This window comes from Heterocephalus glaber, unplaced genomic scaffold, assembly GCF_053883595.1.
Source record: "Heterocephalus glaber isolate CG9 unplaced genomic scaffold, H.glaber_assembly_v1.0 deba00000281, whole genome shotgun sequence".
NCBI lineage: Eukaryota > Metazoa > Chordata > Mammalia > Rodentia > Bathyergidae > Heterocephalus > Heterocephalus glaber.
In genome coordinates this window covers 35,155,309-35,181,750 of record NW_028258139.1, presented here as the reverse complement: position 1 = coordinate 35,181,750, position 26,442 = coordinate 35,155,309, and the positions used below count along the sequence as shown (strand labels likewise).

Here is a 26,442-nt window from a genome sequence, read left to right as displayed (position 1 = left end):
CTTCTTTAGGAGAAGATAAAAGTTTTATTCTATAATTATGTACAAAATACTCAAATGCAAGGGTAGATTGAAATAATGGAGTGTTAAAATTTAACCCTTGTTATTACACAGCAGGATAAGTCACTGAGCCAAACTGTGTTTGGTTGGTTGATCTCAGATGCTTTTCTTTATCTAATTTGGGTGAGGGCCCCAAGCTTCTGAAGCCCTGGCTTGAGTGCATAGTCAGTTTTGCTGAGGACTGATTAAATCTCAACCTCTGAGGGGATGGTGGGGACTGTTTTTTGAGAAGAGAAGTTGTTTTGCTTAAGATCTCATTATGTAGCCCAAGCTGGCCACAACCTGACAATGCTCCTGCCTTAGCCTCCTGATGTTTGGGGTTACAGATGAGTTCCAACCCTGGCTTCCATATGTTTCTGGGTTGGATGGTGCAATTAGATCTGTGTGGTAAAGACATGTGCATGAAAGGGAGACTAGAGTGTCAGAGATAACCTTCCAAACTTTCTTGTTTACTGTTAGCTATTTATTGCCTGAAGAAAATTAGATAGACTATAAAGCTGATCAAGTTTTGCTTTAGTAAGGCTTATTACTATTAAATTAAATCATATTCTAGAATGATTTTTAACTTGTGTTTGTGGAAATCTCTATAAAAGGGAGCTTAATGTTTCAAGAATTACCAAGTGAGATAATAGTACACTAATCCTGTGAAGACTGTGTGAGGTGATTCTATTATAGACAGCTGCATTAGACAGAAGGTATAGGTAGTTAGCCAGGGCTAGGCCCTTGAAGCAGTCAATACTGAGAATCAAAACACATTACAACTGTGGCCAGAGGTGCATCTGTTGGAGGCCAGGCCTCAATATAAAGATAAAATGGCCGGGCTTGCATGCCTCCTTAAGAGAGAAGCCATAAATTAACATTAACATCAGTCACCCCAGTGGGTGACCAAGATCCCTTCATTAGTCTCTTAATAAAAGGTCCTTTTTCTTTCCAGTAAATTTTCTACAAGATCTACTTTCCCATTGGATCAATATTACCTAAGTGGCTAAACTTGTAATCTTGTTGGTTGATCATAGTTTTGTCTCCCGTTGTACCCACATTGTAATTTGCATCCATCCACTTTGTGATTTTACATCCACTTCATGATTTTGTACCACCTCATGATTTTACTCTATAAAAGTTCCTCTGTAAAGTTGAGTTCACAGCAACCCATTTTCCTGGGTTCCCTCCTCTCTCTCAATACCTATAATTCTCCCTCTCAATAAATATTTCCTACTCTTTTCCTCCATTGTTCCTTAAAATTCATTCTTCGAACTTTCAGACATCTAACAGGTTGAGTTTCATTCATTTTCCCTTTATCCACTCCTCTCAGGAAGTGTCTAAGAACCATCCTTTGGGATGACCTAGAAATCCAGAAAAATGCTAGAAGTTAGTATTGCAAGTTGAATGGAAAGCTTGAGAGATAGTTAAATTTTATGTTTCTACTTGGATCGGATTTGGTGACAATTTGTTTAGGGAAATATTGACGTAGACATTGCTGTAAAGGTATTTTATAGATGCATCTCACATTCACTATCAGCTGACTTTAAGTAAAAGGGGTTACCATCAATAGTATGAGTGAGCCTCGCCCAATAGGAGTTGCATGCCTTAAAAACAAAAACTGAGGTTCCCCAATAAAGAAAAATTCTACTTCAAGTTTATAACAAAAATCCTACTTGAATATCTAGACTGTCTGTATGCCGTGTGGATTTCATACTTGCAAGCTTCAAACTGGTTAAGGCAAAAAATTTTAAAACAAATCTCTTTATCTTTCTATTTCCTACTGTTGGTTTCCTTGGAAAATCCTGAAAGATGAAACTTGTAAATGTTATTCTGAGAAACAAAAGCAAGGTTTTATTTTTCTTCTATCATGGTAAGGACCCAGGTTTTTGGATGAAGGTGACATAAAAAGGATTAAAAAATTGAAGACATCTCATTAAAAATAAATTTACTAATGGAATTATTTATGGTTGACAGTAGATGGAAAAGTATGTTTAATTTTGGGTCACAAAAAGCAAGCATATTTTGACAATATGCATCAAAAGATCTTTGTTTCCTATGAAATGGGAAAATATGGGCATAAATATATATATCTTTAAATATATGTAATAAAAAATAAACACTAAAATAACAGGATATTTGGATCAATGATTTTTTTCCCCTAGATTCTTTTATTGGTACGTTTTAGGTATACAATACATTTACATTTATCATTGGGTACTTGTACCATTACATGGTATCTCTTGGTTCTTATTTTTTCCCCATTTCCTGTCCTCCCTTCACCCCTCCACCCTTCCCTATTTTTCCACGGTTCTGGGAAAGTGGCTGCATTTGTGTTTGGGTGGGGAAGATGGCCACGGTGGTATTCCTCACCTGATGCAGAATTTGTGGGCAGAAGAAAAATTTTGCTGAATGCTTCTATTTGTGAACCCAGTTGTTTCCGAACAGAAGCATTGGTGAACCAAGGTGTTACTGTATATTCAGTGGAACTGTGAAAACACTACTCCAAGCAACTTGTAAAATTTATTGGCTACTTAGTGATAGAAATGCTCAGTTCTTTCTGATCAAGGGTAAAAAGAACTGGATTAGTTTTCAGTACTTCATGAGAGATTTGTAAATCTCTCAAATAAGAGCAGAGGAAAATTTTTCCAAATTAATTTCACAGAGCAATTATTCTGGGTAATCACTAACAAAAGGGTGTTGGTGGTTAAATGAATTTGGGGCATGATGAATTATATACAGTCAATTTTGACTCTTGAAGTGAGAAATATACTATGTTTCAAAACTAAATTGGTTAAAATATGCCCATTAATCTTCTGTGAAATGCTGGAATTGAAGGAAAGCCCCTTCTCTGTGCTTTGATAATGCTATGATTTTGAGCCACTGATCCACCTTTTTGAAATCTGTCTTTTCATATTTTATAAATGATATCTCCTTCTCAGAGTTGTTTTAAGCTTTGGTAGGGCAATTTTTTGCAGACATTTTTGAATATCTAAAAATGCTGCCTAATTATGTAGTGGGTACTTTGTTGCTTTGTGACTTCATGCATCTGAGGGGTTTCTGTATTTGAGATTAATTTCCCATTTTGGAATCTTTGTGAAAGGTAGGACTGCACCTGCTACCATAGATAGAAGTGCAGGGAATGTGCATTTTATTTTCTAATTAAAAGTGGAGCACTTTACCTTGGTTAAAGTTTCAGTGAATGAAATACTTCTTAATGGAATTTAGAATACTGCTAATGACAGAGATGATTTTGGCCAACTCCACTTATGTTTCCCAAGAAATGTGTTTAATCTCTACTATATAACTCTGCATTTCATGAGGTGAATTCAACTTCTCTGGTGCAATTAACTCTGCATTTAGAAGCTTTTCCTTGGCCTGTACTGATTTAAGAGATATTTATTCTGAAAATAGGATCTTTCTTCCAAAATTAGAGCACTTTTATTTTTCCTGGACAAGTAAGACACATAGAAAATCATATAGATTTTATATATTATAAATTGAGGTAAGTTGAAAAATTGTGTTTATAATGAGTCTATCAAAAAAAAGCAAACAAAAAACCTCATTCAGGCCACAAAGGTTTTATTTTCATAAGGTGGGCACTACCTAATGCCATGCATCTTGCAAGAAGCAAGAGGGGAGTCTCAGGGGTTGTTTTGTTTTGCTTTTAAGGAGGGAGTTGTCTCAGGCAGTTTGTGGTAGATGGCTGGCTAGCTTTTCCTTAATGGCACCCAGTAAGTCTGAGAAGCAATTATGGAATGGAGTTCAATGTGTTGGAAATTATATAGTGGATGATCAATGTTGTCATTTAGAGAAAAACAAAGATCTAGAAATAGGGCTGGTGAGGTTCAGGCTGCCTCCCACTCATCTTTGTGAAAGATGTGTGAACAGTTCTTAAGACCATCATTCTCAGTTGTATTGTTTGCATTACATTTCAGTTTATTCTCTTAGCAAATCATCATGGTGATCACGAAGACAATGTAGCAGGAAAAGGTAGGGAGTATCCTAGGGTGTCCATGGATACTTTGGTTTGGCTGTCAGAGCTCATTCCATGGTTGTTCCAGTGCGAGGTCTATAAGAACAGGGGAGATGAATGGTAAGTCAGAAAGCAGTTAATGGCCATTGACCATAATCCTGCTCATAAGAGGCATACAAGGTCATGCTGTTTTTATGTTTATTGTAAAGATAAACCTAGTTAGCATGATCCATATATTCAGCTGGTCTACTTTATGGGTCCAGAAGAAGAAACTAAGAAATTTCCAATATTAAAGGAAAAGAAATCATCACTCTTGTAATGCCAAGGTATATATGCAGTGTTTTGTTTTTTCTGTAAGCTAACAATGTTTCTGACTTTCTTCTTTATGAGAATGAATAATCACTGCCAGAACACAAAAGGCAATGAAAGGCATAATGAGGCCCCTTCTGTACTATGGAAGTTGAATATTCAAAAAGCCCATGTGTTAAAATCTTGATTGCTAGGTTGGCATAATTGAGGCATGGTAGAATCTGTGAGTGGGTGTGTAATGGGAGATCCTTTGGTCACTAGGGTGTGGGATTGTGGGACCCCCCCCCTTCCTTTGCTCCCTGGCCATAAGGTAAACTATTCGCTCTGCTCACCTTCCTCACCACTGCTCTCTGGCACCCTGCCAGATGCCTAACAGCTGTGGGGCTGCCCAATTATGGACTAGAACCTCTAAAAGTGTCAACATTTTCCTTAATAAACTCAAGTGTTGTGTTCTAGTGATGGAAAGCTGAGTAATATAGTTTCTGCTCCTCAAACTGAGAAAGTCATTCAGTAGTTTTTGTTTTGGTAAAACACTGATGAGTATGAGGTTTTTAAAAACTGAAATTATCTTCTAATTTGGATTACAGTAAATATATTGTCCCCCCCCCCTTTTTTCTCTTTCTAAACAATCTAATAGAGCCTTGTTTGCACACTGAAAGAAATTCCATTTTTCATTGTCTCCAGTAAGTTTATGCCTTGGAATGAGAGTGAGATGGGAGATACCAACGTGATCCTCTCTTGCCCTGCCATCTGTTTCTCCCCTAGTATGAGCTCTCAGTGCTGGCCGTGACTCTGGTATCTAAAACGTTTTTCACCCAGCTTGATTCTACCTTTATCCCTTGGCAATCCAGGGGACACTAAAAACATGTTTCCAAAGCTGAAGGGAAAAGATTACTTGGCTCTGAGAGACAGAGACAGTAATTCCCTCTCAGTGGGGCATGCAAATATGGCCACAAGCCAATTTAGGGGCTTGAAGGCTTGAAGAAGATAATTGATCCAGGGCCCCAAAACTGTCAAAATGACAGCTCAAGTTGGTAATAATCTTTGTGAAGAACCATGTAATTGTTGACTATAAAGCATGAGTTAGATGTTTAGCTAGGGATCAGAACACCTAGAGACAAAAGGATTCCGCTTTCTATAAGCTGCTCAAATCTTTTACTGCAGAGGAGTAGGTTTTTATTGAGAAGAAATATAAGGGCCCACAAAGTTAGTTGAACTGTTTAGGAACAGCTTCACTCTAAACAATGTGCCTCTTTAGCTGCCAGCAAGCTTATTTGTTAGTCAGAGAAAAATCATAGAATAAAATGGATATTTTCTAGATTAATTTCTGATAGAAAAAGTACTCAACATTTAGTTATTAAATCAAGACTTGGGTTCAGAGCAGCCCATTACTGGGATCATATTGTTTTGGGGCAAAGCTGCAGGTAACTGAATGAATTTAGAGTTGTTTGATAGGGCTACAAAATTCTCTCTGAAACCCTGGAACTGGTTGTTTTAGAAGCCTGTTTGTTGCATTTTAGAAGCCTAAAAAAGGTTTAGGTTGTATCATTATTCCTGGATATCATGTACACCAATCCTATAACCTTGTGAAGAAGGTATAATCTTGTTTTTCAAAACCACGTAACCATTCCTGATATGGTGGATTATTGGTGGGCCTTCATTATTGCAGATTATGATTATTCATTATTGAGATTATGATTAACAGGCAGAGGGTAAACTTGAGCAAAAAAGAGCCAATGGATTTTGCTGAAATCTATGGAAGAAATTTGTGAATGACTTTTGAGCTTCTATTCAAATGATCAAAAAGTATTTGGGTAGCCAAATAAGTGGGTGATACAAAAATTGAGGGATTTCCTAAAATCTAGAGAAAAATATAGACTAACACAGGGGAAAAGATTTAAAAATTTTATACAGATGAAAATAATGACTATGAATCAAAAGAATTACTGCCAGAGCAAAAACGGTAACTGATAGCATAATGAAGCCTTTGCAGCAGCTTGGATATTGGATATCCCCAAAGGCCAGGTGTTAAAAGCTTGGTCCCAGGAGGTACAGTGGAAGGTGACATTAATAGTTGAAACATCATTTAAAAAATCCCAGATGTAATTCTTTAAAATGAATCTAACCAGATCTGGAGAGAAAATATTTTGGTTGAAATGTGCAGAGTTAAGGTCACTTTGAGTTAAAGGTATGAAGTTATGTCTAAATAAACTATTAGGTTTTTAATATCTCCATCAGGAAATGAATTAATATCTTCATTGTTAAATGAATGAAAGTGTAATATCTGAAGGAGCCAGTGTGGTGCTATTCCAACCATATTGCTTTCAGTTGTAGCAGAATGTCTTTTCCTCCCAAACAGCCTGCTGTGTTGTTTTTTGTTGTTGTTGTTTTGTTTTGTTTTTTGGTACAGGGGATTGAACTCGGGTCCTTGTGCTTGTGCAGCAGGCAGTGAAACCACTGAGCTAAGTCCCCAGGCCTGCTGTGTTATTTTAAAACTTGATGATCCCTGTTCTTACACTTTCTCCTACTGAAGGACACCAGGATCCCTTTAATGATCTCTATGATGTATTATCTTGGTTGTGAACTTATGATGGATGTAGTATCAGGCTGGGGATCTATAAATCCGAAGTTACCCGTAAATGTGTCGGAAATTGGCTCTGTGAACTCATGTAAGCACTACACCTTTTCTAGATGCTTAGCATTCTAATTGTAAAATAAATTTAAATAGATAATAAATAGGATAACTAATTTTAATAAAATCTCCTTCCCACTTTGATTTTAAAATACATTGTATAATGCTGGATTCTTTGGTGCTGTATTTTTAAAATGTACTTACCAAAGACAATACATATGCATTATGACTGCAGAATATCTTTCATTTCAGCATCAATCTGATAACAAAAACAATGTTATATAAAATTTATAAGGTCCTTTATTTGCAGACTATTAGGTCAGAGAGAAGGTATACCACAGTTTGAAACCTAACTTGGAAGAAAAGAGTCTTGCCAAATGCAATTTCATATTGCAGTTCTCACTGGTCATGTTTCACATTCATTTAGCTTTATATTGTCCCCTGCCTTGAAGAGTTACAGTCTTCTTGGAAAAATAGACCAAAAAAATAGACAAAAGAATTTAATAAATGCTAGTGAGTGAGTGCTCACAAATGTCATGGAATATCGGAAGAGCCCACTGCCAGGGAGGGATTCCCAGAGTAGATAGTGTCTAAACAAAATCCTGAAGCCTGATGAAAGACAGGAAAACGGGGCTGAGTCACTCTGTGCAGAGGCCTTGAGGTGAGACCAAGTTTAATGTTTTTGGAAAACTGCATGGAGTTCAGCAGAATCCCATCAGGAGGCACAAGACACAGTGATAGGAGGTCAGGCTACAGAAGAAATCAATGGTCCTAAATTTCTTGATTAGGGGAAATTTAGCCTTCAATTTGGAAATAATGCAAAACTGTGGGAGGAACTTACCTACCATTTTGTTTTACAGGGATTATTTGACTTAGTGTGGAAATGGAATTGAGTGTGAAGCCCTGTGGACAGATTGGAGATAAAAGACCAACTGGGAGGCTGTGATCCAGGTGAAAGATTTCCTAAAATTAGGCACTAAAATGTTGAAAAATATTGAGGTAGGATATTGAGAAATATTGAGTTAATGTTGACAGATTTGGAATTTGATTGAATATGTATGGAAAAGAAGGAAAAATTATCACTTTTTATTTCGGGAAAATTATGATGATATTCATAAATTTAGGAAACATAAGAGAAAATTTAGGGGGAAAGATTTTGGTCATGTTGACATTGAATTTTGTTTGTTTTGTGTTTTGAGACAAGATCTGTCTATGTAGTTCAGGCTGGCCTTGAAATCACTGTGTAGCCCAAGCTGGCCTATTTGCAGCAATCCTCTTGCATCAGCTTCCCAGGTGCTGGGATTATAGGCATGTGCCGCCATGCCTAGCTGATCTTGAATTTCTTATGGGATGAGGTATCATGTGATTGGAGAGCTTGGGAAAATGCCTGGTGCTGAGGGGAGAAATCCTGGCTGGAGGCAGGGATACAGAGATAAAGGCATGTAGAGAAGATGAGAACACTCTGGGAAGTGTCCTGTCATAGAGTGGAAAAGGACCAAGGAGAAGGCTCTGGAAAACAGAAGTTTAGGGAGTAGACAGAGGAAGAGGAAAATGTAAAAATTAGAAAGGAAAAACCATGTGATAAAAAGGGAGAAAATGATACCACAGATGCCAAAGAAATTAATTCAGGAAGAAAGAAGTCATTCTGGGTATCAAGTGTTTTGTAGAAAAGACTGACAAAGACTGAAAAAGTCTGACAAAGACTGAAAAAGGTTTGTTAGATTAATCAAGAAGGAGCCTGTTGGTGTGGCCATGTTGGGAGTGGTGTGGTGATATCAGAAGCCAGATGGCACAAGACTGGGTCATTAATAGGAGGTGTGATGAGTTGGGATATGCAGTGGTGTTCCAAGGAGATCTCCATAGTCTCAGTCTCTCTCCCTCTCCCTCTCCCTCTCTTTCCTTCTTATTTATTTATTTTTGAGATAAAGAGAAAAGCAACTTTAATACAAATTGTACAGAGGCAGTGAAAAGAAAGCGTTAATGGAAAAGCAGAGACTATAAATAAGTATAGTTTTTGCTATTTTAAGAATAATTTTGGGTTTTCAGCCAATAGTTAGTAGTCTTTTGGTATCAAGACTTTGCTTTTGTACTAATTAGCTCAATGAGGATTGAAGACCTTGACAGTGTGGTGGAGTGAGAGGAACAGACTAATGCACAGAATGAGCCTAGGATTTTCTTAACATCCTATAACCTCTGTAAATCACATTCCACCTGTCTATGAGAGGGTTATAAAAATAGTACTTAACATTCAGGGCTGTTTTAGAGCATTATATAAATATGTGCCTGCATTCTCTGTCTCCCGAGAGGTGTAGGAATGGAATCAATACGACAGTCCTTCCTGGAGTGTGTAGTCAGCACTCTCTGTCCACCCAGCCCCACCTGGCTGTGTGCATTTGTTTTCACGATTCTAGTGCTGAACTGCATCATATAAAAGCAGCTTTCTACAGACTTTGCCCAGTCATACTTGGTGTTGACTAAATCTGTCTTAGTCAAATCCCAGAGGAGGTTCAGTAAGAGATTCTCAGAAGAATGTATGGGAATGCCCTGCCTGAGTTATGGTGGATAGAGAAAAATATTTCAAGTCTGATTTTGAAACTGCATGTTGTTTTGCAGGCAGTGGGCCTCTGTGGCATAATCAAATGAGCCAGTGTGACACAGCCATGGTAAAGCCAGAGAAAACATCACTGGTTGTTCTATTTCTCAACAGTGTCAATTAGGATGATGGTGGAGGTGGATTTCCACCTAATGAAACTCTAGTCTAATCTCTTTTGCTACCTTTCCAGTAGTTGTCCCAAGTCCATGTAGAAAAGCAAGCAGAACTCAATCCTGGATATAAGAGTGAAAAGAGTTAAAAAATAAGAAAAATAATGTCATACAAATATAAAGCAAGAGGACCTAATAAACTTTGCTCCAAATAGGACAAATAGCCACACTGATTGTGGGGAATTAAGGTGAATGCTGTTCTATCAGGCTTCCTTTGACGTGAAGTCAGAAAGGCAGTGAGTTTGCTTATTCAACTGTGAGATGGCATTAGCAGGGCAACCAGAAAGGCCACAGAGACAGCACAGCATCAAACCTCTGGAGCTCTAAATCATCAGCTGTGTACAAGACTCTCAACAACCCCACTCATCTCCCTCTTCCTTACCAAATACTGAATGGTGGGCCACTTAGCAGCTAGTATAAGTTTGCTGGTGACAAAGCAAAAAAATAGAAATCTGTTACCCCATCACTGCACTTAACACTAAAAAAGTGTTTTAGCATAACAGTATGTTATAATGGAAAATACACTGAAAAGCAAGTCAAAGACATGAAAGCCAAGGGACTTGGGGAAGCATACATTTCATTTCTAAATTTGAGTGTGTCTTCTGTGATGTCAAGAGGAAAGTGTGCATCTGGAAGATAGAGACCAAAGGACATGGAGGTTTTCACAGCGGTGTTCTGTGCAGCATCTAGAAGAGCATTTTGTCTCATTTTGCCCTCTTTTTAAATGGCCAACAATCAAAGAGCTATGTTAAGAAACAGGGAGGTAGGCTCTGTAGAGATGGGGAGAGCTTCTGGGAAAGGAGAGAGAGGGGAGCGGGGGAGCACAGAAGGACAGGGGAAGTAAAAATGATCAGGATGTGACATGTATTTGTATTGGACCCCCATGCTGAAAGTAATCATTGATGATCACAAACATATACTAATAAAAAATTTTAAAAACAAAAATTTTTCTAATAGCAAATAACTTCTAGGTAAGGTGATTTCATTTATCTAAATTCAACCTAAATTTAGGTTATCAAAAGCAAATTAGTATGAAAGGAAGAAACTGTTCAATTTTATTAATCACTTTATGCTAAATATTTTAATGTCCACGGTGATAGAAATGACCTGATATTCCAACTTTTTTAATGTTTATGTTCAAGTTTTATGTTTACTAAATTTTAATGGAAGATAAAGATGTCGTATTTTTGTCAGAAGAATTTAAGCAGCAGGCTTTTTATTACTATCCATCTTGGAATTCTGACTATAAATTGTCACAAACAAGATTTGCAAATAGGTTTGAGACTAGAGTGTAAATATAAAACTCAGGAGAGAAATCATCCCTAAGGAAATCCCTAAGGAAAGTTAAAAAGAAAAGAATGAACACCATGTAGCTGAATTTGTCAAACTGATTACAAACTTTGTTTATTAGGTACAATACAATAAAAAACAAAACAAAACTTCACTAAAATATCAAGGGAATTGGTATTTATAGTCTAAGATTTTTTAAAAGTACTTTTTACAGCATAATTTTTTTTTTTTTTTTTTTTTTGGTACCGGGGATCGAACTTGGGTCCTTGCACTTGCAAGGGAGGCAGCGGAACCACTGAGCTAAATCCCCGGCCCATTTACAGCATAATTTTTAAAAAGCCACTTCTAGTATAAAAGAGCTTCTACTGAGAACAGAAAAGTAATATTCCAGTTTAGAGAAATCCAGTGTAGGTTCAATAGAAATTATGAAGGGACTCTCATGCTTAATTTATAGAAGACTGTTCTCATAAATGGAGCTACCTGCAGTGAAATAGACCATTTCTGAGTCCAGAAAAAATACATTGACTACAGGCATTTAAATGAGGACTGAAAGGTCTCTGGAAGGAACTAACTGGGTGAGAAATTACTTGATAATCTTAATAGTTTTCTTCCAGTATTTTTACTTTTGTGATTCTTTTATATTGATTTCTTGGATATTTTCAAATATGCTATAAAAGAAACCATCTTTTGTTTCTTTCATAATTTAATTAATGAACAAAAATTCAAATTCATTCTTAAATAAATTCTTTAACTTAATAGAAAATGACTTATAATTGGTATTAAATCATTAGGGTAAGAGCCATTGATCTTCACAGTATAGTTATTTTTCTATAAAGACATACAAAACTAAGAAGTTAAATTGTTATAAATTGTTATGGCTTTATCTACATGTCCACCCAAAGCCTCATGTGTAGATAGGTGGGACTTTTCAGAGGTGGTTGTATCTAGAGTGTGTGATGCTGGGATTAAGTGTGTGATACTGGAGTCAAGGATGTGTGATTACTAAATTACTCCACTGATTGTTTTGGCATAGTTCTGAGAGTGGATAATGGGAAGGCCCACCCTGTGGGTGTGGGTGCTACTTGCCCTAAGGGTGTGTAGCCTGCATAAACTATAAGGAAGAGAAAGAGAGCTGTTATCATTACTTGCTCTTTGCTATTTTGTTGCTTTGCTGCCTTCTGCCTGCCATGAACTGTTTTTCCTTGCAATGCCCCTCTGCCATGCCACCCTGCCTTGGAGCCAGCCAACTATGGACTGAAACCTCTACAAGCTGTGAACTAAATAAACCTTTTCTCCTTTAACTTTGAGTGTCAGGTATTTTGTCTCAGCAAGAAAAAAAGTAACTTAAAACATAAGTGGCCCTTGCCAACACAGAACAATTAAGACCAGTAGCAAAGGTTTATGTCTCAAACTGAGTAAGTACTTTGAATATAATGATGCACAGTGTAATAACTATTATTATTCTATTTGGTTATGAAAATTTGTTTTATTTTTTTCATAAAATAAAAACAAAAGAAAAAAATAAATTCAATCTGTCAAAAAACACCTAAACTGCAACCACCAGAGTAGGAAAGGGATTCAACTTAATATTAAGTTTCAGAGTTAAACAAAGGGAAAAAAACATTGTAGTATGATACAGAGTTGTTCTTAATAGTGCCTCTATATGCCATAAATGGAATAGGTAAGACCATAAAGTTCTTAGAATTATCACTACTACCTCCAATGTGGTAAAATGAAATACAGTGTTGCCCCCAGCTTTAGGCTCTTCTAAATAATATAAGCAATTCATAGAGAGTAATAGTTAAAATGAAAAATGTATACAAATGGGCTATTTCTAAAAAAGTCATATAAAACATCCCTCCACAGAGTAGGGTTGATAACTGACTTGATGAGAGAGTATAGTGTAAGACAAAAATCTCAGAAGTCAGAGAGAGCCAAGGACTGGTAACAATGACCCACACAGCCTGCACAGTGTTCTGCTGTCCAGAAGTTCATAAAGAGACAGAGGGCACACAAAGTGCTGGTCTCACGCTGGTTTATAGGAGAGAACCAAGAGGCCTCAGATACCATGAATGGGGAGACACCAATTTATCTATTATTACAGAAAAGCTTGTGTTTATACAAGGTAAAAAGACACATGATGCAATAAATATGCAAATATGTTTAAGAAAGAGAGAAGGAGGAAGACAGAGGAAAAGGAATGGGAGAAAGGGAGGAAGAGAAGAGAGGAGGAGATGACTTAGAGAATTCACAAAAATTGAGAGGAGTGGGGAAGGAAATTGGAAAATTCATATATAAGAATTCTCATTTCTTTGTCTTTCAGAACGGAGAGCCAACTGATAGTGTCTGAAAGAAATATTCATGATTAAAAATGGCTAACATTTAATAGTAAATCCTCTAATTTCAGTAAATATCTCTATGGTAAAGAAACATTTTTATGACCTTTAGAAATTCTTCAGTTACAGTTATTTTTCTGGTGTCATATTAAAACAAAGTTAAATTTAATATTTGATAGATAAAATAGAAGGCATGATCTAATTTTCTAAAAGTATATCTTTTTTATGAATTTATCTGCCCATATGCATGCATGTAACTACATAAACACACAAACATATGTAGAGACTCTGACATTTGTACCATATTCTTCTCTTCTTTCATTTTTTGAAAGATGTTAACAGATTCCAATCTATAGTCTGAAAAACCATACACTATGCTGCCTGTGTTCCCAAACCTTTCTGTTTCTTAAAACATAAAATTTCCTAAGCTTGTAACTACCTTCATAAATTTGCTTTTAAGTGAACATAATATGGAAACAGTTGTTCTTACTCTCATTGGTAAGACGACAAAGTTATAATAGCACTGTGATAATAACATTTCAGTAACAAGAGAGAACTAAGTAAATCTGAGTGCACAAATTCTTTCAGTCTTCTCTATCGATAAGTAGAGGGTTATGCTTTCCTACCTGTGAATCACAGTAGCGCGGTGGTGAATTTATGGAACAGCACTTGGAGGCAAATTCTGAGTGCTTGTCCACCAGGCCAGCCAGCTCTGTGGGGGTGGCATCAGGCAGTTTTGCTCTTAGTCGCTCTGATAGTCTGAAACACCATTTTTATGTAAGATTTTACTAGATGCATTTAGCAAACATTTTTAAGGCAAAAATGACAGCATTTAAGATCTTGTGAAATAAAAAAATAAAAATAGAAATCCTTACCAGTATCAAAAAATTCTATCTTTTCTGTAATTGTGGAATGAATCTAGGTGATATTTGAGATTAGGAAGAAAAAATCTATGCCTCTTTCATAACCATGACAGTAAACATACAAATTGCTGCTGAACTGATCTCCAATCTTTCCCCTTTTGTTTGGCCACTAGTTCAACATGAATGATTTTCTCTTCTATTTCTCTGACCTTTCACTCCATCTCCAGTTTTAGCTTTCAAGCTCCTTAAAGAATATTTCCTTTACAAGACTTCCTATGCTTTTATGTGTTTCCTTCCTCCCATATTTCCCCCCTCAATTGGTCTCTTCTCAATTCCCTGTGTTACAAAGCACCAAAATGGGAGTTGAGTGCATTGACTTATTTTTAGCTGCTCATTTGCTGTCTCACATTCAAGATAGTGATAGACTTGGTAGTACTCTATTCTTTCATTGAACAATCTGCGATTTTGGTGCCCCTGATTTTGTGACCTTCTGCAAGATATTCTTGCTGGCCTAGAAATGACCAATGGGAGGGAGAGGAAATCCAAATTTACCTGGAGTTGGGCTTGGATGCTGGGAAGAGACACAAGCATATAGGGAGAGTAGTTTGTCCATAAAAGCTTTATTGAAACAAGTAGGTAGCAGGAATGGGAGGTAAGACTGACCAGAAGGAATGTAAAAGATGGGAAAAATAAATGGTGGGAGCAGGGAATGTCAGATACCTAAACTCAGTAATCTCAATCTACTCTAATTTCCTAGCCCAAATGTCAAGTCTACTCCATGTTCATCTGGAATCGGGAATATAAAAGAATTTCTCAGTTGCCTTTATGCAACTCTGGAATTTGAAACTGTTAACAGACAACTTAATTTTGAATTATCTACTTAATGTTATCTATCCTGCATCCATAATGTTCTTTTGAGATTATACCATTAACCACTTTTCTGATAACTGAAAAATCACCATTTCAAACTTAAGGCTCTTGTAGGTTTCCTTTTCTCTTAGTTTTGCTATGGTACAGTTCATGGGGATCATTGAAGATGCTCTGCCTTTAGAATTCTTTAGGGAGATATTTTTGGAAGTTCTATTTGTGCTCACTTGGAGTTCTGGTTCAAAATGATTTCAAATGCACCTGGGATAGTTATTAAATAAGGTTGAGAATGACCTGGTCTTTTCAAATGGAGACTTCCCAAGAATCAGGTATCTCCTTATACTGTTGTTAGATTCTACTTTTAAAAGCTCTTTAATTGCACCTCTTCATTTTATTGTTCACTTAGCATATCCTAAGCTTTTAATTATTGTTAAAATAATAATACAGCACTAGACAAATATGATGGATGCATTTGGAGAAGGCAACAAGAAGAAGCCTCTTACTTTTTCTTGTAGTCAGTAAATGTGTTTTCTGAATAATCTGCACATACTTCTTGTCCCTTCTCAATGAAAGAAGATAATTTCTTCTTCAGTTGAGAACCCTGTTAAAAAAATAATAATCCTATAACAAAATCCTTTGTAGTGAAACATTGTCCCATGAGACTACTAAATCAGAATTTCATATCTTATCCACACCAGGTATTGGCAAGCATTTTCTGTAGAAGGCCAGATAGTAAGTAAATGTTTTAGGCTTTGCAGGCCATAGGAGTTTTCCATTATAACTCCTCCCCTCTCCACAAAAGTAGTCCTGAACAATGTGTAAACAATGAGGATTGCTGTATTCCAATGAAACTGTATAATGAACACTGAAATTTGAATTTCATTAAATTTTCATGTACCATGAATTAGTCATCTACTTTTGATAATTTTTTTCAATATTTAAGACTTGAAAAGTGATTTTTTTCTGTTCTGATCCTGCAGGCCATACAAAAGTAGGCAGTCGCCCATGAACCACAGTTTACCAACCCTTGATCTACATGTTGATAAAGAAATTCCTGAGTATACCTTATCAGTAAAGCAGGCAGCAGAGTCTTCCCAGTCACAGCATTCATTAAGGCTTCTCAGGGTGGTCTCCACTATTTTGCTGAGGAATACTTCTGGAATAGGAGTCCTTCTAGTCAGTTCAAATGTATACCTGGCATGAGAGAGAAAAGAAGGTAGACATTATTTTTCAAAGCATGTGTAGATGTGTGTGTGCCTTAGATTATATAAAAATTTCATTAAAATATGTTATTAATACTTTGAAGTGTATATTTATATATTACATAATATAAGTGAATGTAATATATAATATATAATATATAAATATATGTCATATATACATAGACACATCTTCAAACTCCTAAGGAATTGTCCTTTGTAATACAATTGACTCTATAGGTAACATCGAGTGGGTACTGTAAGCAACTTTTGTGTAAAAATATGTTTGTGTAAATTCTTCTATTACATTTTATCTTATGCTTTTCTATGCATGCATAAAAACAGTATTAATAAGAAAAATGTAAAGCTCCAGTCCTATCTAAATTCTGCTGTCTGATATTAGAAATTGATACCATGAAGTGTTTTACCAATCTATTTGTGAACTAGTTTTATGCTATTAGTGCACATACATTCATTGTATATGGCATATTTATGTTATAGTTCTTTTTATAATTAGGTAAAACAAAGTAAAGATTTGTCATTTCTTCACATTTAAATATTTTTATATTCAGAGGTAGTGAATTATAAGTAATATAATAAAACTAGTTAATATGTGATAAAATCTTTGTCTTACTATATTTTGTATGAGTGGTGAATTTTATTGTATAAAAATCTCACATTCACTTTCACTTGCATTTCTACGTGCATTTCTCATTAGCAACCTTGTGCACACAGGCAATATTATTTTTTCAAGTTATGTAAGAAGAGATTCAAGTTCAGAAAGATCAAGTCACTTCTTTTGCCATGCATGCATAGTAATCCAAGCAAGAGGCAGAATCTGAAATTCTATGTTTGTTTGTTTCTCCATATGAAAATCTCTCTATTAAAATCAATTTTTCTGCCTTTTAAATGGATTATTAAGTTTTTAAAATTTGAGAAATTGTAAATCAATTAACAAATACTTCTACTCCATAAAAAACATGCAAAGAATGTTGCCTGTGTTTGAAGTGAGTGACAGCATACCTTCCCTCAGCTGGGCCTTCATTCAGGTAAAAGCAGAGCAGAAGCACATTCCAGAGCACCCCTACTTACTGATCCAAGGCTTTTGTGTTCCTTTGGTCACATATTTCTGTACTTGTGGGCAACTCAATGGCTGGCAGCTCAAGTGGTAGGGCAGCTGGCATGAAGTATATGCATGTAAAAATGCCCAAGGGTGCTTCTTCTTGACAACAGTTTTCAAACTTAGAATTCTTCTTGGATAAGTTGTCACAGACTCTTACTGTGTATTCAGGCAGCTACAAATGGAATGGTGAATTTGTGCATTGTTAATTTCCTTGATGGCCTTATTAAAAATAAGATTTAATCTGATAAGTCCTAGAAGGATATTTTTGCAGCAGAGTCCTAGTTAGCCTTATACATAATGATAAAAAAAAAAATCCATTAACATGGTCACTCATTTTGATGGAAAAAGACCAGGCAACTCAATGTACCTTTTACTAAGGAGGTGAACAAGACTTTGAACACTGATCTTCATCTAAAGCAATTAGTTCAATTGGTATCTACTTGAGAAAATTACACAAATTAAAAATAGTGACATTTGAACTGCCCATTAAATTATAAAAAGTGTAATAAAAACATTAATAGACTCTAGTAGTACAATGGTTTCAATACTAATAGGACTTTATATAGTAATGAAAATGATCTATTTCTGCACTATCCAGTACTATTACACATTTGAAATGTGGCTAGTATTAGCGAAGTACTGAATTTTAAATTATATTCAATCTAAATATACCTATATTCAATTTGAATTATTAATTTAAATAATCATATGTAGCCAATGGATATTATACAGCACAGGTAACGTAAGAGTTTGGGAGTCAGTTAATTTTGTCCTTGTATGTTGATTCTTTCACTTTTAGTTGCATAGTTTCAGATTTTTGAAACTTGTTAATCTTTCTTTGCAGAGTTAAGAAGATAATGCATGTGAAAAACAGTTCAGAAGAGTGTGTGCCAGTTAGAATATGTACGTAGCACTGCACACAATGATGTAAATGGTGGTCATAGTACCTCTTTGGCCATGCAGTCCTCAGAGGTAGACTCACAGCATTTGGAGAGGATTGCAGTCATATCTTCAGCTACTGGCAAAACATCCTTCAGATCAGCAGTAGGCACTTTTTGGGCTAATTTTATGAGATGGCTAATGAGTTAAAAATGAATTTGTTAGCATACCCACATTCTCAGTTTTCTTGGTTTCACCAACACACTACCTAGATGAATAATGTACTTTCAATTATGGAGAACATCTGCTATGTGATAGATTCTGTGTATCAAAACCACATACTCAAAATCAAATCATCCCAAATGAATATTTTCACATTTTTAGAACTCAAAAGCAGTTTCTCTTCTGGTCAAATCTACACAGTTGAAGAATACCTTTAAAATATTGGATCCAAAATAGCAATAAAGAAAGCATGGGTAATCGGAAATAGGGAGCTAGATCTTTCTCAAATGGAAAGGTGGCCCTGAGATGGAGGGAGGCAGAGGAAAAGGGGATGAAAAGGGAATTGAGATGTGTTATGCACATGTACCAACTCCACACATGGAGTGCAAACACTGGGTACTGTAAACATGTAAAATAAAAAAATGGAGAAAAAATAAAAAATTGTACAGGAAAAAAAGAAAGCAGTCATGTCTTTCTATCCATGAGGCCTACATTGTGCTTTTGTCTTTATAAATTTACTTCAAAACTATAGCTAAAAGGAGTAATAAAAAAGCTATGTTTTTTTTAATAAAATGGAGTACTACTCAGCCATAAAGAAGGAGAAACTAGAGACATTTATAGCTAAATGGATGCACATTGAGGCCATACACTTAAGTGAAATAAATAGGACACACATGTGTAAATACTAAATAGCTTCTCTAGTGTGAGAAACTGAAAGTGTAAATAAGGATCAAAATGTGGAATACATGATATGAAATAGGAAGAAAATGTCCAGGGCCAGGGACTTAGCTCAGTGGTTCCGGCACCTAACTCACAAGTGCAAGGTCCTGAGTTTGATCCCCAGTACCAAAGAAAAGGTCCAAAGGGGAAGGGGAAGTGGGAGGTATAGGGGAAAGGAAAGAAAGGAAAGGAATAAATATGCAAAAAGGAAAAATTGGAAACAAAGTCTTTGTAAATAGGGTGGGTTGGAGGGGTTGAAAGGAGGGCAGGGGAATGAGGAAAAAAAATAAGAACCAAGATATATCATGTAAAGGCACAAAATTCCCAATGATGAATGTCATTATATTGTATACCTAAAATGTACCAATAAACTTAATGAATAAAAAAAAAAACTATAGCCCTACACTACAGAGTTGATAAATATTGATGTTATAAAATTCTTAAGTATTTTACATGATTTGTATGTGTAATTGGAATTATCCTGTACTGTTCTCAGACCTGATTTTTTTACCCACGGTATCAGGAATATAATTATATATTCTTTTCTACATTAATATTCTCAATATGTCAAGATATCATTAAATATTCTTTTTTAAGAACTGTAGTAAAAGTACAACCTTAAATTTACCCTCCTTACCAATTTTAATGTATAGAGCCCAACAGTGTTATGTGTATTCCCATTGCCTTGCAATGGACCTCTTCAACAGTTTTGGCTTGCAAAACTGGTATTATATTCCCATTAAACACTGAGTCCTCTGCTGCTGTCCCTAATTTCTGGCAATGAGCTATCTACTTTGTTTTCATAATTTTAACTAATTTAGGTAATTTCTATGAGTGGAATTGTGTAGTATGTGTCCTTTGTTAACTGGCTTATTTCACTTAATATCATATTCTCAGAGTTTATCCTCTGTGTTGTAGCATGTGATGGTATTATCTGTTTGAAAACTACAAAATATTCTATTGCATGTATATACAACATTTTCTTTATCATTTCATCTGTCAAAATACATTTGGCTTGCTTCTACCTCTTGGCCATTGTGAATAATGCTACAATGAACATGGGAGTGAAAATACATGTAGTGATCAAAACATATGATTAATGTTTTAAATTACATAATTATTGTAGTAAAAGACATACTGGCATGAATCCCCTTCAGAACACTCACCCTCACTTCAAACACACATATCTCTTCATTCTTGCCACTTTCTGAAACACTTTCTGAAATCCTCTTTTGTGTCATTAGTTGCACTGTCCTGGCTGGCTCGATGCCTGAATCAATTTAAAACACTGCACTTTCATGGTCATTTTGACTTTGGGGAAGAGCCAGACATCACATGGTGCAGTGATGCAGTGAATACGGTAAATGAGGCACACTGTTATGTTTATATGAGCCTGCCTTTTATTAGATGGCCCTTGGTGGCAGCATTCACTGTATTTTTGATTAAATCTTATAAAGACACTCATGAAAGATGACTTCCAGAATTGCTTCAGAAAGTGGCAAGAACAATGGGACAAATGTGTTCCCAGACAGCAATTAACAGCAATGCATCTTTTATGGTAATAAATTTTTAAAATTTAAATGGTCACTGTGCATATCAACCATGCCTTGCATTGCTCTTTCTCTCTGTGATTATGTCCTTTAAACAAAAGTTTTAGTGTTTGATGTGGTTCCATTTCCCTTATTTTTCTTGACCACATTTTGGAGTCACATCTAAGGAATCATTGCCAGATCCAGTACCCTGAAAACTTTCCCCTGTGTTTTCTTCTAGTTTTACAGTTTTAGGTCTTACATTTATGTCCTTATCCCTTTTTGGGTTCACTTTTGTATATGGTGTAATGCCAGGGTCCAACATCATTCTTTTGTCTGTAGATACCCAGTTTTCTCAACATCACTTGTTGAAGAAACTGTCATGTGTAGTTTTGGCACTCTTGTTGTTCATATATGAAGACATTTTATGTCTGGGTTCTCTATTCTATCCCTTTGGTCTATTTATCTAACTTCATGTCAGTATCACATATTTCAAGTGCTGTTACCTTGTAGTGTGTTTCGCTATCAAGATGTTTTAAGCTCCCAAGTTTACTTTTTTTCAAAATTGCTTTGACCATTTGAGGTCCCTTGAGACCCTCTTTTAATTCTAAGATGGTGCTATAGCTTGGATCTGGAATGTCCCCAGGTCCTGATTTGGGAGGTAGTCAAATCCTTAAGAGGTGAGGCCTAGGGAGAGGTCTCTAGGTTATTGAAGACACACCCTCCAAGGGATAATGAAACCCCATCCCTCTTTCTCTTTTGTCTCCTGGCTGTAAAGTGAGCGGTCTGCTTTCCTGTGATCATACCATGCTATGGCATCCCAGCCCTACAGCCACAGGCCCAGCCCATCCCAGACTGAAACCTCTCAAACTGTTACCAAAACAAGCCTGTTGCCTTTATAAGTTGATTATTTCAGGTATTTGTTTTAGTAATAGAAAACTAACACAGATATTTTCTGTTTCGGCAAAATACGTTTTTGACAGAGATCCTAAATCAGCAGATTGCTTTGAGTAGTATGGATGTTCTAATAGCATTAAGTCTTCCAAACCATGAGCACGGGATATTTTTCCATTTACTGTATTTTCTCTTTGCTTTCCTTGAGCAGTGCTTTGTATTTTTTATTAAGCATGCTCTTACAATATAATTTTGGCAAACTGTAGTATTCTTTTATATTTATATACTATAACTGGAACATTTTCTATCCTATCACTATTTAGGAAATCTATAATTTTTTCTTATCAAAAATAAGAGAGCAGTATTTTGTAACAACATTTGTTCAGGACAGGTGATACTTCTTTTTTTATTAGTACATATTTGCAGTACATAATGTCTACATTCCTTGTGGGAAATTGGGACATGGGCATGACACATTCCTTTTTTCATCCTTTCTCCTCCACATCCCCTCCCTTCCATCTCTTGATCCCCTTCCTAGTTGAGAAAGAAGATATTTTTCTGGAGTAAATTCTTTGCCACTAATCCAAGTATAAAGTAATGATTAATTAAGAGCTGCATATGGTGGTTTTATGTTATAAATTCTTATGTTCTACTTGACAAATGCATGATCTCAATGTAAAAGGCAAACACAAGTGCTAGAGAAAATGTCACTTTATTTGAGTAGTTCTGTGGTAGATTCTGTTCTATATTGTCTTTTACAAATATCGTTTTAGCGACCCTTAACATCATAGATGTGCAGAACCAAACTTCTAAATCTGATTGTGCTTAGTCTTTACCTGAGCCTTGATTTTTCCTTTCCATAAGCAGCATATTGTGAACAAACTTGATTTGACATAGCGGTCAGGAGTGACAAGTGTCTAATCTGAAGTCTCTAGAGAATAAGACAGAGAATTTCATTAAAAGATCAAGACCCATTGAAAACAATGCACACCAATAGCAAAAGCAGATATTAATTTCAGTATGTTTTTGGTGAATAGAAAACTGAGCACTGATTAAAAGGACTTATTGATACCTCCTTTCCAGAAGTGGCATGTTTATTTCCAAGTTAATGAAATGCTAATAGAACCATTTTAGAAATTTTTACTAATTGCTAAATCTCAACACCTACTTATTTAAAAAGAATGTAATTAGATGAGGGAAAAACTACAGAACATAACTATGTAAGAAATGAAACCTACTTCTTTCAAAAAGCACACGTTTGGACTTGGGGAGGTACAGCAGGACCCGACCATAGAGAGATAAATTTTGGTGTAACCAACTAAAAGTGGCAGTGGGACTTGTCCATAATTACTGGAATATTCATACAAAAATCTGTGGGAGAAAAATAAGATCAATTAAAAATTTGTAAGAAAACAAAACCTAATGCTTCGTAAGTATTTTGACGGAGAAATGATACGAGTTTACAGTTTTAATGTCTAAAAACCATTAGGGATTTACAGAAAGAACTATAGTACCAATCATGTTTAATCAGTGTATTTATTTAAAAAACATAGGTTCTTTGATTCCTATGTAATCTGCCTGAGGGAGGAGTAATTTTTCCCTTTATTCACTTGATATCTATACAAGTGTATCACCCATGGCAGCTGCTTATTAAGCTGCTTGTTGAATTAATTATAAGTAATCCAGTTAGTGGATTTACTCTTCATTATGTATCTTAGTTGATTATTCTAGACAGCTGCTGCACATTAATTTACTTATTTGTTCGGAGAAACCATTTTAATTTTTAAGAATACAAGTCCTTATGAGCTAAAAGATTCTGATACTTTGGAAAAAGTCTCTATGCAGATTTATAGGACTGGACAAGCCAATTTATAACATTTATAAAATGATGACAATTTGAATGACATTACTTTTGATTTTTGTGTTACCTGTATATGTATATATTATTTTTCTCGTACATTGACTTTTCCTCATTTTTGTCCATTTTTAGACTTTCCTAGACTAACATAATCAGAGTCTAATCTGACTTCACATTCATATTAAATAATGAGAAGGTCAGAGTCATACCCTCGCTTTTGTAGTTCCTGTATCACTTTCATAGGTTTTTCTGGAGATACATAGGAATGAAGGGAAAAAATTGCATTTCTTATGCTTTATGGGAAAGTATTTAAAATGTGTATGGCAACAGAGTTGCTTCATCATTTGGAGTCCACAAGAATCCTTTTGCATAGAGGAATTACAATAGAGGCTGTTACATGTTTGAATACAGGTCACATGGAGGGGGGATGAAACTGCTTCTGCTTCAGATAATAGAACTGGGCCCAGTGGGTGAGAGTTCAGGATAGTTTTGTTTCTGGCTGAGAAAGGCATTCTCAATAGTCAGTTCTGACAGGAAGGGGGCTATCCTGGGTCAGAGCCCAGTTCCTACTAGCGCAGGCTGGGGTAAAAGACAGTGTTGCGTAGAGTTAGTAGTTAGATGAGATTCAGCTCAGATTTTTTATAACCTAATGTTCTATTTGTAATGAGAACAGCTTACTGGTCAGCAAACCCCCTCGGATCTTTCCGGAATGCCTCACAGATCTCATCATTTGTTGGCTCCACGTAGGTGGGGAATTCTCGAGACTGATGACTGAGTGCGGCCATGCAGAGCTTCCGCTCCAGGCCCTCTTTGGTACAGCACTCAGGAGTTCCTTTGTGCACCGGGAAAGGAGAGTCACTTTCACATGACTTGGCAGACAAGGCTGAGGTCTGCAATGAGAAGAGGAAAAAGGGGCACTCACAGAATATGCAAGTTTCTACCCTTGTAGTTCTCCACTCAGCATAGCATCTTTTTTTCATTAGTTCATGTTGGAAGTGCATAATGTTTACATGATGTGAAGTTGGTACATGGACATTACACACCTTAATTCCCTTTTCATCCCTCTTCTTTCCCTCCATCCCCTTCCCCCCATCTCTTGATCCCCTTCCTCCCTAAGAAAGATCTAACTCCCTGCTTCTTATTATCTGTCTTTTATTTTGCTCTGTATTTATCCTTTTGCATAACATCTTAGTCTGTAAATTAAAATTTCTCATTAGTAACAAAATGCCCATGGGAAAGTTTTTGTGAGACGATTTGTGAACACGAACAGTTGCACAATTACATTAGAGGCAAGTACAAGATCTTATTTATGCTAAGAAAGTACTCCCTCAGAGTAGCACAAACAATAAAACCTTCATAATAGAATATGTTCGACTGCAGCTCCTTGCTCCGTCTGTCTGTGGGGGCTTCAGCTCTCTGAAGGTCACAGGAACACCCCCTTAAGGTTCCCATGCGAGCCCCTACTGTATCTTGCTGCAGTTACTCCAGCAGGGATGAGGGCCTCCTTCCCCTCCCTTTTTCAAATGAGCAGACTATTGCTACTTAACTATTCTCCCCTTCTACAACTCTTTAAGTAATTGTTCTGGAGGATGCTTTAGCATCACAGTTATTCATTGGCTATGTAAAAATAAGAAATACAAAGTTTACACAACCCAGGAATTTGATTCAGTAGGTCAAAGATGAAGGTGTGAAAATTAGTTTTTTCCAGAGTTTGAAGATGTACTTGCAACAATGGCATGGGCTGAAGGCCACTACTGTGCTCTGATTTCCTGCCTCAACCCCTTTACACTGTTGAGTACGTGCAAGGACAAAGCATCACCTGAGGGATTGTAGTAACAGAGTATTCTTTTTGGAAATAATTCAATACTTGAGATAAAACTGTAGAAAAGAAATTGACATCTCAGAGAAAAAAAATATTAGAAATAGTCTTTTCATCATGGAAAAATTACCTTGGCATTGGTTATGGTTTGTCTAGATGTCCTCCCCAAAACTTCATGTTGTCATAGGCTATTTTGGAGAATCTAGAGTGTGATTGATTCATGGTGGACTAGGCCTCAGGGCACTAGGATTAAGGAATTAATACTACCACCCCAAAATAGTCTGAATAGGATAAAGGGACAGAAAGACTGTTAAGGTCCCTTGATGCTTTTGCTGCTTCCACCACCAGGAATGGTTGCCCCTCTGCCACCTTGCCTTGGAGCCAGCTGATTATGGGCTGAAACTCTACAAACTGTGAGCTAAATAAATCTTTCCTTTAACTTTGGGTGCCAGTTATTTTGTCTCAGCAATGAGAAAAGTAACTAACACAGCATTTATGTGTGAAAAGTAATTTAATGTCCTTGTCCTTATTTCGAATACTGGTCTCCTTTCTAATGTTAAACTTCTGAAGGCCCTTCCTGCCAGGGAAGAAAGTAATGTGATGAATGAGTCATAGAAGCAAACTCTTCATCCTACCTTCCATCATCTTTCAGAACTTTTGGCTTTGTATTTTCCCTAAACTTGGAGCAAGCAGAGTTGTTGTCTCAGCTTCTCAGAGGTGTGACATGGAGGCTATGGTGGATTTCTGCTCAGGGCCACTATAAGGACAGTGGCTGAGCACACTCACCCTGGTGTCATAGCAGTTGGGGTCAGCTCCCTCTGCACAGCACTCTTCTGTCAAGGCGACAACTTCCTGAACAAGTTGGCTGACCTGCTCAAAGGTGCCGCTGGAAAACTTTCTGCTGTAGAGGACTAGTGACCTGAGGAGAAAATATAATTATAATATTCATTATATTTGAATTTTCACAGTTTTGCATATATTAAAATATGAGAAGTGGTCAATTTCTAAATGGAATACTTCATACATTTACTTTTTTTAATTTGGCTAATTAAAAATGAGGTTGAATTTTAAAAGTAGCTTTTGTTCTAATCAAACCAGTCAATAACTGTTCCAAGCCTCCTGTAGTG

At 36.2% G+C, this 26,442-nt stretch overlaps 1 protein-coding gene across 2 annotated transcripts in view; it reads right to left on the bottom strand.

Moving 5' to 3' along the window:
- Window positions 1-3,601: 3,601 nt before the first annotated feature.
- The window catches only part of Gc (GC vitamin D binding protein), a 44,159-nt gene continuing 21,318 nt past the window's right edge, over window positions 3,602-26,442 (bottom strand). Inside the window, exons 3-13 of one of the 2 annotated variants that reach the window (XM_004871747.4) lie at window positions 26,102-26,234; window positions 24,175-24,386; window positions 22,877-23,009; window positions 22,475-22,569; window positions 18,342-18,471; window positions 17,364-17,566; window positions 16,137-16,266; window positions 15,576-15,673; window positions 13,969-14,101; window positions 7,158-7,212; window positions 3,602-4,108 (exon numbers count right to left, since the gene is read on the bottom strand). In XM_004871747.4, the coding sequence (XP_004871804.1) occupies window positions 7,177-7,212; window positions 13,969-14,101; window positions 15,576-15,673; window positions 16,137-16,266; window positions 17,364-17,566; window positions 18,342-18,471; window positions 22,475-22,569; window positions 22,877-23,009; window positions 24,175-24,386; window positions 26,102-26,234 (1,303 nt within the window). In that variant the 3' untranslated portion in view covers window positions 3,602-4,108; window positions 7,158-7,176. Of the gene's footprint in view, window positions 4,109-7,157; window positions 7,213-13,310; window positions 13,353-13,968; window positions 14,102-15,575; window positions 15,674-16,136; window positions 16,267-17,363; window positions 17,567-18,341; window positions 18,472-22,474; window positions 22,570-22,876; window positions 23,010-24,174; window positions 24,387-26,101; window positions 26,235-26,442 lie in introns of those variants that run through there. The other variant, XM_087188379.1, reaches the window with a different exon arrangement.